The 14,393-nt window shown below is 34.6% G+C and overlaps 1 protein-coding gene across 1 annotated transcript in view; it reads right to left on the bottom strand.

Moving 5' to 3' along the window:
- Nucleotides 1–767: 767 nt before the first annotated feature.
- The window catches only part of LOC140448013 (juvenile hormone esterase-like), a 31,427-nt gene continuing 17,801 nt past the window's right edge, over nt 768–14,393 (bottom strand). The window contains exons 7-10 of the mRNA XM_072541052.1: nt 9,858–10,018; nt 6,392–6,527; nt 5,768–5,885; nt 768–1,036 (exon numbers count right to left, since the gene is read on the bottom strand). Of these exons, the coding sequence (XP_072397153.1) occupies nt 844–1,036; nt 5,768–5,885; nt 6,392–6,527; nt 9,858–10,018 (608 nt within the window). The 3' untranslated portion in view covers nt 768–843. The remainder of the gene's footprint in view (nt 1,037–5,767; nt 5,886–6,391; nt 6,528–9,857; nt 10,019–14,393) is intronic.

The raw sequence follows: 14,393 nt of genomic DNA, 5'->3' as shown, positions 1-14,393 counted from the left end.
TGCAATGCTATTGATATACAAAATTTTCCCAGGCCCAAGTGGCCCATACTCTCTTAGACGTATAAGTTGGATTTTCAGTATAATCTACTAATTGATTACTGATTAAACCATCATTAGCTTGCAACATTTCATCTACCTTATCAATTTTTGCCACTATATCAGTCTCTTCTATATCACTTGAACTATAGGGCCACTAGGTCTTCATCAGATAATTTTTTGGATTTCGAAAGTTTGGTGTTTTACTTATTTTTATAAAGTACATACTTAACAATCACTACAAACGTAACTAAATACACTAGAATTAAAACTGTATTGAGATAGTGAGGTAAACAAATCTGCGTAGCAGATATGAAATAAATTGAATCCCGAGAGCGCTGACGTCGAGATACGTGGAATCCCCGTCGCTTAAACAATTTGGGTTTTCTTTGTATCCTGATTGGCTTTTAACACGCTGTCGTTACTTACCGAGCGTTGTCCATCTGAGGCCTGAGCCTAAGTAACAAAACTAAATTTAACTTGTTGCCACAAACAGCAATCTATCAAAACTTTCTTATGCCAAATTATAGACAAATTCAAGAAACATACCTAAAAAAAATTACGTAAAAAATATATTCTTGAAAATATTGACAAAAATTAAGGTCTGGGAATCAACTGCACTCCGCTCAAGTTTACAAAGGTTAAAATAGTAGTAGTGAAACTCAAGCAACATACCCACTCATGAGCTAGTATACCATTTCAATTTTAAATAAAACATCTTGCTCTATCTTATAACATTTATTTTATACTTTACAGTATCATAATCATATGTTTTTAGATTTAAATTAATTATTTTTACATAAAACATTAATAAGTATCATATACACCTTGGCCATACCTATTATATATTTCTTTGTCATAAAAATTCAGTTCCTTCAAATATGGATTTAAAATAAATCCATTCTTATAATCGATATTAAATAATAATGGACGTGGAGTGACCGATGCCGGTAACCAAACGGCGTTATCCAAGTTTGAGGTCGGTAGGGGAATAGGTTTACTAAAACATGCATTTTATTAAAATCAGTAAAAGGTTTACAATTTTTAAAAATATTTTTTAATATTGAAATTAAATGGAATGGAAAATTAAAAAATGTGGCGAACACCTTTCATTAAATGATATGGCCAGCTTAAAATAATATGATGATGATGAAGGCTATTTTGCCATTACCAAAGAAGATATAAAGAAAGTATGAGAAGAATACTTGAATAAACATTTCCACGATCTTAGAACAATACAAATACCCAGCATTGAAGAAAATTCACGTCTCGAATTCCTACAAGAAGAAATAATGGCAGCCATCAGACAAATGAAGGATAAAAAGGCACCGGGACTTGATGAAATTCCTGCAAAACTGCTGAAGCTATTAGATGCAGACCAGTAGAGTGGCTCAAATCGGAGTTTGTACCATTGCCCAAAAAACCAGAAGTAAGAGTTTAAGAAGACTATAGGATCATGAGCTCAAAAGCCATTACCTAACCCTAGAAACAAAAATAAGGCTCCTTGATTGTTACGTGTACTCAGTGTTTCTGTATGAAGTAAAAACGTAGACATTAAAGGCGAACACTTTATTAAAACTTCAGGCTTTTAAGCTATAGTTATACAGCAGTATCCTGAAGATACAATAGATAGACAAGGTCACCAATCAGGAAGTACTACGGAGGATGAACACAGCCGCGGATTTGGTCAACATCGTGACGGGCCGTAAGCTGTAGTACTTGGGACATGCATTTTGCAAGATAGAATTAAAGGAAAAGGGCCCCAGGACGAAGAAGAATATCCTGGATTGCTAACCTGAGAGCATGGTATAGAAGGACCTCAACACAATTATTTCGTATAGCAACCAACAAAGTCGTCATAGCCGGAATGATCGCTAATGTTCCGAACGGAGAGACACCGGCCGATAGGAGGCTATGACACGAGTCTACATGTCAAATCTGTCGCGTGTGGTATGCGCCTACAGGACTGTCTGTATTGGCCTTTTGAGCTATCACTGGATGTCTCGGTAGTGGAAAGGAAACAGCTATATGAGAGAAGAGACCAAGAACCGACTACGGCCAAAAGAAGACAGGAAAGGAAAAAGTAAATTAATAAATGGCTAAAAGAATGGAAAAACACGGAATATATGGCGCAATAGACAAAGATGATGATCCCAAACCTAAGAGAGTATGTGGACTGTGTTCCCAGGTGACTGGATTACTTCCTAACGCAGAAGGTGCTTACAGAACATGGGTATTTAGGGCCTACCGCTTTATATCAGGAAATGCTGATACGGACGAATACTTATACTTTGGTCATTCGGACACTCTGACATATACGATGTTGAAGTGTAATAGATAGGCAGTAGAAAGAAGTAAAACGAAAAGGTAAATAGGTATGAACATTGTGACAGTTGGAGCAATGATTGAGAGGATGATTGAAATTAAATCAGGTTGTATTAATGCAAACAACTAGATCCGTGCAGTTATAAAGAGGAAAGGCAAGTAAGAAAGGCAGCCGAATTAACAGCAAAGGTAAGACAGCAAGCTCTTTTGATTCAGCAAGAGACAAAAAGTGACGAGAGTTCACGCCCTATTTGGAACAAAGTTTCTCTCAGATGACAGGGAAATCCTTGCCAGCCTATATGGATAAATAAAGAGAGTACTTTGAAAGTGTTGCTCGGTCTTATAGCGGCCATTCCGCTTTCCGAGTACTGTCTGACAGAGGAGGGTCTAGTTTACCAGGTAGGCGTTCGGCGTAAATTTGGCGCCGAGAGAATACATCAGGTACGTTAAACTAACTATCGCCGGTAAACTAGGAACAATAAATCCTGCACAAAGATGTCAGGTAGTGTCCTGGACTGAGAAATCTTTTGAAGATTTCAGTCCTTCCTCTATTAAGATAAAAAAAGACCTTGAGAGTTACTTCAGATATGAGATACATATATTGAAATATAGCTGAAAAAAGAATATATTATACTAAGCGGAAGTTGAAAGCAAAGATAAAAATATATATTTTTTTAAATTATAGACTTGCCTTTTCTGTATGTAACTATTATAAAATGCAGTGGATATAATATAACCGTTATGACTAAGCTATAAGAAGATTCAATTTGTACATTTATACTCATTTAACATAAGTCTAATAAAATGGAACACATTAATCATGTCCCTAAAGTTTTCGGAAAAAATAAGTATGTACGTTCTAATTGTAAATTATGTTTATTTTAACTAAATTAAATTAAATTAAATACAGGAAATATAGTCTACATATTTAAGGTTGTATTTCTAACACGGAAGTATTACGAGAAATTGGCAAAGAATGCGAAATATTAAACACAATAAAAATAAGAAAGTTACAAGATCTGGGACACATAATGAGGGGACAGAGATATGAACTGCCAAGGCTGATAATACAGGGAAAGATAAGAGGAGGAAGAAGTATAGGAAGAAGGAGAGTGTCATGGTTGAAGAATTTAAGAGACTGGTTTAAATGCAGTTCTATAGAACTCTTCAGAGCAGCAGTAGATAGAGTAAAGATAGTGATGATGATATCCAACCTCTGATCTGAAGACGACACTTAAAGAAGATTTAAGGTTGATAATGTATTTTTATAGAACAGAAAGAGGTGCGTGATCTTTGATGGCACGTAAATTTGGTTTTGCTTGTGCAATAAGCCTTTAGCACAAAATTTTTGCAAAATTCTTCGCCTTAGCTGATCTTCATTTTGGGCTTTCCAGCCATTATTATACACCATTCGTCTCAAAAGAGCCTAAAACTCTTCTATATGGCTTGCCTGAGGCATATTTGGAGGGTTGTCGTGCTTGGGAACAAAATTTATATTTTTAGTAGTTAACCAATCTATTGTTCTCCTGGCGTAATGGCATGAGGCTAGGTCGGGCCAAAATATGATTTCATCATTGGGGTGATGAGTATTTATAAATTCAACAAGCTTTGTTAATCAATTGTCAACGTAATTGTCAGCATTGAGAGCTTCACGCCCAACAAACGGCTGTGAAACACCAGCTTCTGAGATGGCACACCATACCAAAATGTTATCGGCAAATTTCACTTTTCGCTTAAACCTAACTTCGTCCGGCGCATCTTGTACATTGCGTGTATAAAATCCGTCGTTGCCCTTCATTTCGGAATCGGGTAAAGTAGACTAATTTTCATCATCAATAATGAGAATTTTACCAGGAAAATGAACACGTGTCAATGCACGGCAACATCTAGGAATTTTTTCTAACTGGGCTGATATGTACTTAGGAGCTTTTTTCTTTTATATCGTTTTAAATTATTTCTAAAAATTGTTCTACTTACAGTCATTCGTGAAACATTATATCTTCTGCCAACATTTCTCAAAGATTTTCCTAATCGGTTCTCCATACTCTAAATTAATTTCTGTTCCCGAGCAGAAGTTAAAACTCTTGGTCTTCCACTTTTGGGCAAATTAAGGCATGGTATATTATTTTCGCACTCTTTAATTGTCTGGTAAATTGTTGGCACAAAAATAGTTTGAGCACTAAAAATTCTTACAATATCGCGTTTTGGTACAACTAAACGAAAAATACTTTGACGAATATGTATTTTCCATATAAAAATGCGTGCACGTCACAATTTATATAAAGTGATGTCACTTATATTTAAAATTTCCAGAACGTCAACCTTATAGTTCAAATTTTCCGAACACAGCTAGTAATTCGAAACCCATACGGAACTGCTCGACCTTTCATAGGCGTCAATACGGTATAATTATCAGAAAAATGTATTCATCATTATATTGGGAATTTTAGAATTATATTGATTAAATAACCAAAAACATTTGTTATTATTAATAATATAAATTTTATGAAATAACTCTTTAAGTCTAATATTCCACAAAATAATAATTTTAATTAAATATATTAGAGAATTGTACGCAACTGATATAAGAATACTTCAAATTTTTTAACAGTTTAGCGTGTGGCAAAATTGTTTAAAGTGTTGCCGCTTTTTTAGAGTAAGAATTTTGTTCATGTTTTGATTTCTTACACAATTTGATCATAATATATTATATATTAATAAATTGTATTTATAAATACATATTAAATTTAGATTCATGACTTTAAAAACTAATTATTGTTGTGTATGGTGATTGTGATATGCCAAAACAACTAAATAGTCTGTAGAAAGCTGATAAGCTTTTATATAAAATAGATTATTTTGAGCAAGAAATAATGGCGGGACGTTTTTACTATTAATGCTCTAAAAGTGGTAAGTTTAAAATTTGGAATTTGGTATTAAAATGTTTTCTTATATATTTTAGTGTGTTGCAGTAATCTTAAAACTAAGTGTATTTACTGTTAATATAATAGTTTGACTAATAGTTGACATTTTAAAAATTCCTCACTTACTTACTATTCTGATGTTTTGGCAACACTGTGGGGTTCTGACGTCGTAAATCTTGAATGACGTGCACGCATTTTTATATGAAAAATACTATATGAAGTTTGTACGACATCTTAAAACACCGTATTTGTCAAAACTGACATTGTTTATATCGTTTAAGTTGTTTACTAATTTTGGTTTCCATTGACAACTTGATACAGTGCTTCCTACCAATAATACTTTTAAATCTAAAATTTTCCGAAAACTTTATATAAGTTATTATAACCTAGTTTATATATTATATTCTGTAACGGCCAACATTGACAAAATTTGGTATTGTGGAATTTAAGATAAATAAAAAAGAAAAACATATCAAGCTTACCCATATTTACAGAAGTTGGACCACATTTTAACCATTTTACTTCTTACGTATAAGTCTCTCTTAGAAAATGGAAAATTAAATTTAAATAGGTAGCCTACATCTTCACCATGAACAACGCCTAAAAGTACAATTATAATAAATAAATTGACTGACCGTGAATTTTTAAATCGAAACTATTTTATTTCCTGTTTGTCGGCCTGTTATAAATAAAACACTTAATTATTGTTTAAAGGGTTCTGGCTATTTACTTCTTGTACAAATCTTATTCTTACTTCTATCTCTTTCAATTTATCTACGTCCCATTTGCTCTGTGCTTTCGCCTTTCATTCTTCGTTGTTTTATTTTACACTTTTTAATCACTAGCATATGGTCTGAATCGATGTTGGCCCTTCTGTGAGATCTAACATCATTTATCGATTGTTTGTGTTTTTTTTTAATCAGCACATGGTCTATTTGATTTCCCTCCAGACTTCCTGGTCTCATCCATATTATTTTGTGTATCTCTTTGTGTTTATATATCGTGCTACATTTGCCCATGTTTAATGGTCTGCTAAATTACATAGTCTTTCTCTGTTATGTTTTTGTATTACTGGTTTAAAATATTTTAAAAAGTATAATACTTGCCACTAAAATTGAATCCAAGTGCCTTTTCAATATCACCTTTGTAGCTAAATTGATACAAATACGTATTGAGGACATATTTTTTAACATCAAATACAAATCTATGGACCGGTCGGACAAACTCATCAATATTAAAGAACTAAAAATAAAAATATTAAAATAATAAAAGAAAAATAAATTTTTCAATTTAGAAGTACTAACGAAATTAAACTTAGAAATAATACATTGTTATTCTTTTTTTTATTGTGCCGTCTCCTTTCGAAGGTTGGCCATCCAAATGGCAATTTTAGCGTTGGAAACTGCTGCACGAAAGATTTCTATGGATGAGCGGTCGAATCATCTCCGTAGGTCTTTCATCCACGAGTTCTGGCGTCTTCCAACCAACCTTTTGACCTGCCCTTTATCTTCCCATATGATTTAGAGTAATTCATATCTTTCACCTCTAACACATGATCCAAGTATTGGGCTTTTCTCTTTTTGTCATTAAAGCTTCAAATACAATCAAATATAAAGATCAACTTATCTCATTACGGTTTTATTAAACACTGGTTCATTATGGATAAATTGTCCAAAAATTTGGATATGCTCATATTAAGATGGTCGTATTAAAAGAAAGGACCTAGCTTGATATGATCATCATTCAATCTTCGCTTATCCACTGCTGGACATAGATCTCCCTCATAATTTTCCATCTATTCCGATCTTGTGCCTCTTGCATCCAATTCCTATGACAACGTTTTAGATCGTCAGTCCAACGTGTTGGTGGACGACCTCTGCTTCGGTAGGCATCATCTCTTGGTCTCCATTCCAGTATCCGCTTTGTCCATCTATTATCTGTCATTCGACCCACGTGCCCAGTTCCATTTCAGTGTTGCTACTCTCTCTACTGCATCAGCCACTCCTGTTCTTTGTCGTAGCTGGCGATTTGGGATCTTGTCTCGTAGTGAAACGCCCAACATAGCACGCTCCATCGTCCTTTGACACACACGGATCTTTTGAACTGTTTGATATGATATATGAGTTTTATTATATATAATTTGGTATTGGTCCATACACATGTTGTAAATCTCCTAACGGATACGTCCCCAATAATAAAGAAATACCTTAAACTATCGTAGTCATCAATTAGAATATACAAACATTGTAACTAAGTAAATAGCTGACCAAATACATGTGAGTCCTTACAACCATTTAGCAACTACGATGGATAGAACAAGGATCAATTTTATGAAGACTTGGTATTTGCCTATTACACCTACCATCGAAGTAACATCAAACATTGTTATTGGTGACCTTAATGCCAAGATAGGTAAAAAAGACTGCTAACAAGCACATATTGGTAAATTCATATTATCTCACAAATGAAAACCGAAACCTGACAACTAAATTTGCAGACTCAGGAGGTATGGTATTTGAGAGCACAAAATGTACCCACAAAAAGATACACAAGAAGACGTGGACATTGTCCGATGGATACACACAAAACCAAATCAACCGTGCTTTTATTGATAGTAAACCATTTTTCAACCTCCTTTATATCCGTAGTTACTGAGGCGCCAACGCAGATTCATATTATCTGGTAGGTTTAAAACCTACCAGAGCTGCTATACGTGCGGTATAGGTCGTGCGGTGGAGGTCCTAAGGGAGCTGCTATACGGGCGGTAATACCGTCGCGTTAATAATGCGGAAAACGGCACAAAACAATAGAAAGAAGAGGTGACTGTAATTTCGTCGCGTTGGGATCATTTTGTTTGCGTTGTCAGCGTTACGTATAACTTAATGCGCTACCAACTCGATTGGCCGCGCTAGCAACGCCTGCCGTCGGGATAACCTAGTCAACGACAATGTCGTTCGTATATTTACTCCATGGTAGTGCCATTGCCCGGTAAGTCCGACGCTAACGCCTCGCTGCTAACGCGATGACATTAGTGGTCCTATAGCAGGGACCCAAAAGATAAACAAACGGTGGAAAGATATCAGCAGTTTATCGATGATCTCATAACCACCATAGATACAAAAGAAATCGTAAAGCATGCAAAAAAAAAACATATCCTTGGTATTGAAGAGTTGTCGAAAGGCGCTAACTATTTCAACACTGAACATAAACAAGCTGCAAAAAAAGAACCAATTATGCAGGCTCCTGCAACAAAGAAAAACAAGAGTAACTGTCGAACCCTATAAGGCGCTTAGAAGAGATGAGAAACAAGTCCACAACATAAATAAGATAAAAACAGACTGTTAATACTCGAAAGAGAAATATTCAGAGAAATGTTGAGCCCATAAAATTTTACCACACTCATACTCTACTGGGATATATTAAATGAAATTGTGTCAAACAGAAATTTTTTTTAATGTTGTGTTAAAATTCTAAATTTGGTCTTCAACCTTCATTAGGACTATTCTATTAGCAGAATTTTAGCTGATTTTAAAAATATTTTGTCTTAATTATATATACCATACCATATTATATACCGTACCATATGGTGCCCAGTTTCTGGTCGAAAGTCCCTTTTTAATTAAACATTTGCCCACGAGAGGAATGATGCAGAGAAAGCACTCGACTGAGACTTTAAGGATATATCTGATACACAGACGAATCTAAAACGGCAAACGGATTGGGTACAGGAATATTCAATAGTGGTAGCAAGTCCTTCGCCCCTTAAGTCCTTCGAACTTAGGGGATCAATATATGCACAAATAGCCAAGCAGATATGGGACCTCTTACTAATTATAAGGTCGACTCTAGGCTAGTGTGAAAATGTCGAGAGAAACTCGACAGACTTGCGGCACATCACAGTATTACTCTGATATGAGTTCATGGTCACCGGAAAATAGAAATCAATAAAAGAGCTGATGAATTTATGAGAAGAACGTAAACTACAAAATACTTCATTTTAGAGCCGGCCGTCGGAGTGTCAAAAGCATCGTCTACGACAGGAAAAAAGTTTGGCTCCGAAGTCAACATAACTGTCATTGGGAAAATATATCCGGTTATACACATGACAAAATTTATATTAGAGATAACAGACTTTCCTTACCAGACATGCCCCAATCAAGGATCACCTGCATAGAATGAAACTGTTTTATGGAGACTTAAGTTACGCTGCAGACTCTCTAGTAGAGGACCTAAAATAATCAACCATATCTTATATGACGGAGGGTCATTAGATCGCAGGTGGCAAACACTTTTTGAAGACTACCGAGTAACTCTAAAAACATATAGTACCCATTCTCTACAACTGTGTAAAATAGGTTCCAAAATTGGGTTCCAAAATCCTGTAATGGGTTTGTTTAGTGAGTAGAATTAAACGAATGGAATAAATAGGACCTGCTTATAGTACGGCCAGATAACAGCAGGCGCCTTTCATGGAAATAAATCCTAAACGTACATATATCCTAAAAATTTGTTCTCTTTGTCAATAAATTTTAAACTAAGTTTCTAAAAACTAATTATAGAATTTACACATACGTTTACTAAATGACTGTCCATTGTAATATTTGGTGCATTGCCAAAAAATTGTTTTCTGATTTTAAGTCCCGCTTCGGTCAAATTTTTGTTGGAAATTATATCTGCTGGTACTAATTTTCTTGGTTGTGTTTGTAATATTGGTATAGAACCCGCAAATAATTCTAAAATAAAGCATGTTAAAAGTATCTATGCAAAATGAAATTAAGAAATCAATTCAAAAATAAATTAATGCATCCTGTTTGTAAGAAGACCTATTGATCCTGTACAATAACTAATAATTATTAGAGGCTGACTTGTGACATAATATAGAAATAAAATATATTCATTGTTATAATAGATAATTTAGGATTTTCTATACGTAGTTAGAGTCGCAAACATATTAGAAGTTAAGAGTTTAGAGAATCCCGAAGAACAAACTGATTCAAAATTTTTCTTAAGCATATTCAAGTTATTTCAAAATACCGTAGATCTACCCACAATTCAGTTTCCATAGAACGATGAAATCACAAATGTCAAATGACATTAACAAGATATTTCTATCATCACAGAAGATCATATATCGTTAGACATTTCAGTTAAACCTGCAATGGTGTCATATTCAACATACAAGATAATCCTATTATCACACAAGAAGACCTATCTATCTTGGATTTATAAGTTCAACTTTCAGAAAGCGGTGACCTCACATATAATATAATACTATTGTAACAAAAGATACAATAACTTTAGATATTTAATCGAAATAAATAATCGAAATATTCTACCTTTAGTTAAACAAGGTATTCTTGAAAAGTCATCAGAACAAAAATTAATAGAGGAGAACTGATTGTCTAAAGAAATTAGCACCTCAAATATTGAAAAATCATTGACCAATTTTGTGTTAGAGGCTATTATATTGGCACTTGTGCAAAGAAACAACAACAAATCGAAAACTTAAATAATTTTGTGTTCCCTACGTGAAAAAAATTGACTTATATGCCAATAATATGTTTGTATGAATAATAACTGTGCAGTTTTGTAGTTTTTTAAAAGTGTGTTCATTTTATCATACATTAGTATTTTTGCTTAAAATAAAATAAAATTTGAGTTTTTATAAAATTTAATATTTCCTTGCTATTAAAAAAATCCTTAAAAAATATTTCATTTTAAAAGATACCAAGTTACAATTTTAATTCAATTTGCAATCCTTTAAGTGGCAAAAGACTTGCCCGATACCCTATGCACCATAAATGCAATAATGGTATTGTGTATAAATAAATACTTGATCAGAAGATACAAAAATAAATATATAAAAAAACATATGTGGGCAACTAGAAGAACATGTTAATCGCCAAGAATATAGAGAACTTTTCTCAAAAGTTAAATATCTAGCGATAGAATTAAACCGCGGACACAAAAATACCATAATAAACCCCAAAGATATTGCAGTGGTGTGGAAAAAATATTGCGAAAGAACCACAAAGATGAAAATTAGAAATTGAGGCGGCGATAAAAAAACTAAAATGACAAAAAAGATGAATAACAGCTGAGACAGTCAAAGAACTGGGAGAAGTAGAAATTAAATGAACGCTTAAAATCTGCATTTAAATCTGGAGTACCTACCCAAAAGTGTCTAAATAAATGATGTAATCTTACTTTTATTCCCATATGTAAAAAAGTTCCTCTGGCAAATTGCAACAATTACCCATGAGAGCAAAGTACTCACCGTGATCGATGAAATACTAAAATCAATTCTCTTATTACAGATTTCCCAAGAACAATGCGGGATCGTCCCTAGCAGGGAAGCATGAGCAATGACTTGAATACTTTTTATGTAATGTTATGAATGTATATAGAAAAAGGGGATGAAAGGGATAGTGATGCGCAACGTATAGCCTCTCCTATCCAAATGTCAACCTCACCTGCCCGCATGATGATCTTGATTATGGTCATCCGGTGCATCCTGTTAGATAACAAATGAGGCTCTAACGTCCGAGTGATTACCGGTATAAGCAATCTCCCACTTACCTACTAACGGCTTCGGGCGGATGAGTTGGTAAGACGAATAAGTGTCTTTTGTCCTAGGGTTGGGAAACTGGCCCTAAAGGCGGATGAACCGAGATCTAGGTCAACGGCGTAAGGGTGTAGAAAGCAAGGAAAAACCACTACATTAAAGATCCATATGGATATCTCTTGTACATCTATCATGGCTACAGCTTTGAGAGTGAGGACTACTGATCATGTATATCGGAGTGCAAGATCCGGCAGGGGAGGAATACCAACACAGAACCACGGGTCGTTAGCTCCCAGGTCGTTAGCAAGCGAAACCCCCCAAGTAAAAGGAAAGGATGCGCCTAGAAAAATTAAACTATCTATTAAAATACGCACCTGGAACATCAAGACCATGTACGAAGCAGGCAAAATTTATGATGACATCCATGAAATGGAAAGACTGAATATCGATATAATGGGCATCAGTGAAATGCGATGGCCTGATGCCGGAAAATGTCAAATAAACGAGCACCAAGTATATTAGTCTCGAAATACAGAAGGTCAACATAAGCATGGGGTCGGAATAATTTTAAATAAACAAATAACAGATACAGTAACAAATACGTTACGAATTTTGTTCCAATATCCGAGAGAATCATGCTCATTCAATTGGATTTATTCCCAGCAAAAACCAACATAATCCAAATATACGCACTCACAGCAGACAAATCAGACGAAGTAATACAGGCTTTTTATTACGATTTAAGAAAAGTCCTAAGTAAGTTAAAAACCAATGAAGTAACGCTAGTTATGGGTGACTTTAATGCCAAAATTCGCAACGTAGTTATGGTGAATTCATAGGTTCATGGGGTCTGGGTGAGCGAAATGAGAGAGGAGAACGCCTACTCACATTTGCTACAGAAAAAGAGTTGGTAATCACCAATACACTCTTCAAATTACCACACAGAAGATTGTACACATGGCGCTCACCCGGTGACACGCCAGAAAATCTCATAAGAAACCAGATTGACTATATTTTAATAAATAAAAGATTCAAAAGCTCAATAACATCAGTGAAAACCTCCCCTGGTGCAGATATTAAGTCAGACCATAACCCACTTGTCGCTAAGTTTCGTCTGAGATTTAAAAAAAATCCACAAACCTAATCCTATAAGATACGATCTCAAACAACTAAGAGATGATGACATAAAGCAAGAAGTACGGGAATATCTGAAGAACAACGTATCTAAGTCAGAAGTAGTTAATGATGTTGACACAGAAATAAACCACTTAGAAAACACTGGGAAGGAAATATTAGACCAATACCTGCGACCGAAAAAGACAGAAAAGGAAAAACCATAGATGACCGACGGTATATTACAGATGATGGACAGAAGAAGAGAATCCAAGCGGAAAGACTACGTTGCATATTAATTTCTAGACAAAGAGATAAAAAATATCTATCAGAGAAGCTAAAAATTGAAATCTATCAGAGAAGCTAAAAATTGAAATCTGGAAGAACAGTGTGAAGAAATCAAGATATTGGAACGTAAACACGATTCCTTCAACCTCCACAAAAAGATCAAAGAATCTGCAGGCTTCTATAAATCAAAAAGGCCGCGACACTTAACAGACGCTCAAGAGAATCCAATAGTTGACATTAAAGAAACAAAAACAACATGGATGAACTATGTGACAACAACATTTGAAGACGATAGGAATGTCACCATCACACAAAATAAAAATGACGATACCGGACCACCTATTCTCGAAGAGGAAGTAGCAGCTGATATAAACAACATTAAGGAGGGAAAAGCCGCAGGACCAAAGGAGTTCTACTCAGAATTTTTGAAAATTATGGATAAAGACGAAGTAAAAAGACTTACCTTGATCTTCAACAATATATACCAAAGTGGAAAAATACCCCAACAGTGGCTAAGATCAACTTTTATAACAATCCCTAAAAAACCTAATGCCAAAAAATGTGAAGATTATCGAATAATAAACCTTATGAGCCATCTCCTGAAAACTTTTTTAAAAATTATACATAAAAGAATATATAAAAAGTGTGAAGAACACATGACAAATGCACAATTCGGTTTCAGGGATGCATTGGGTACTCGAGAGGCACTTTTTGCAATACAAGTGCTCTTTCAAAGATGTAGAGACGTGAAGAATTGTGATATATATGTGTGTTTTGTTGATTACCAGAAAGCGTTCGAATAAAACATGACGAACTGATGAAAATATTAAATTCAATTGATCTAGACAGCAGAGATCGTCGTATATTAAACAATATCTATTAGGAACAAACTGGAGCTGTTAGAGTTGGGGATCAGTAACAGACGACATAAAGATAAAAAGAGGTGTGCGACAGGGATGTATATTGTCCCCATTATTATTCAATACATATTCAGAGCACATTATTAACCTAGCGGTAATGGACATAGACGATGATATACTTATAAACGGAGAACGATTGAACAACATAAGATAAGCTAATGATACTGTCATTTTTGCAGACAGTCTTGAAGGTTTGCAGACACTTGTCTCCATGGCAGAAGT

The sequence above is a fragment of the Diabrotica undecimpunctata genome, chromosome 8, assembly GCF_040954645.1.
Source record: "Diabrotica undecimpunctata isolate CICGRU chromosome 8, icDiaUnde3, whole genome shotgun sequence".
NCBI lineage: Eukaryota > Metazoa > Arthropoda > Insecta > Coleoptera > Chrysomelidae > Diabrotica > Diabrotica undecimpunctata.
The sequence above is the reverse complement of the archived record's forward strand: the minus strand, read 5'-3'. Positions and strand labels throughout refer to the sequence as shown.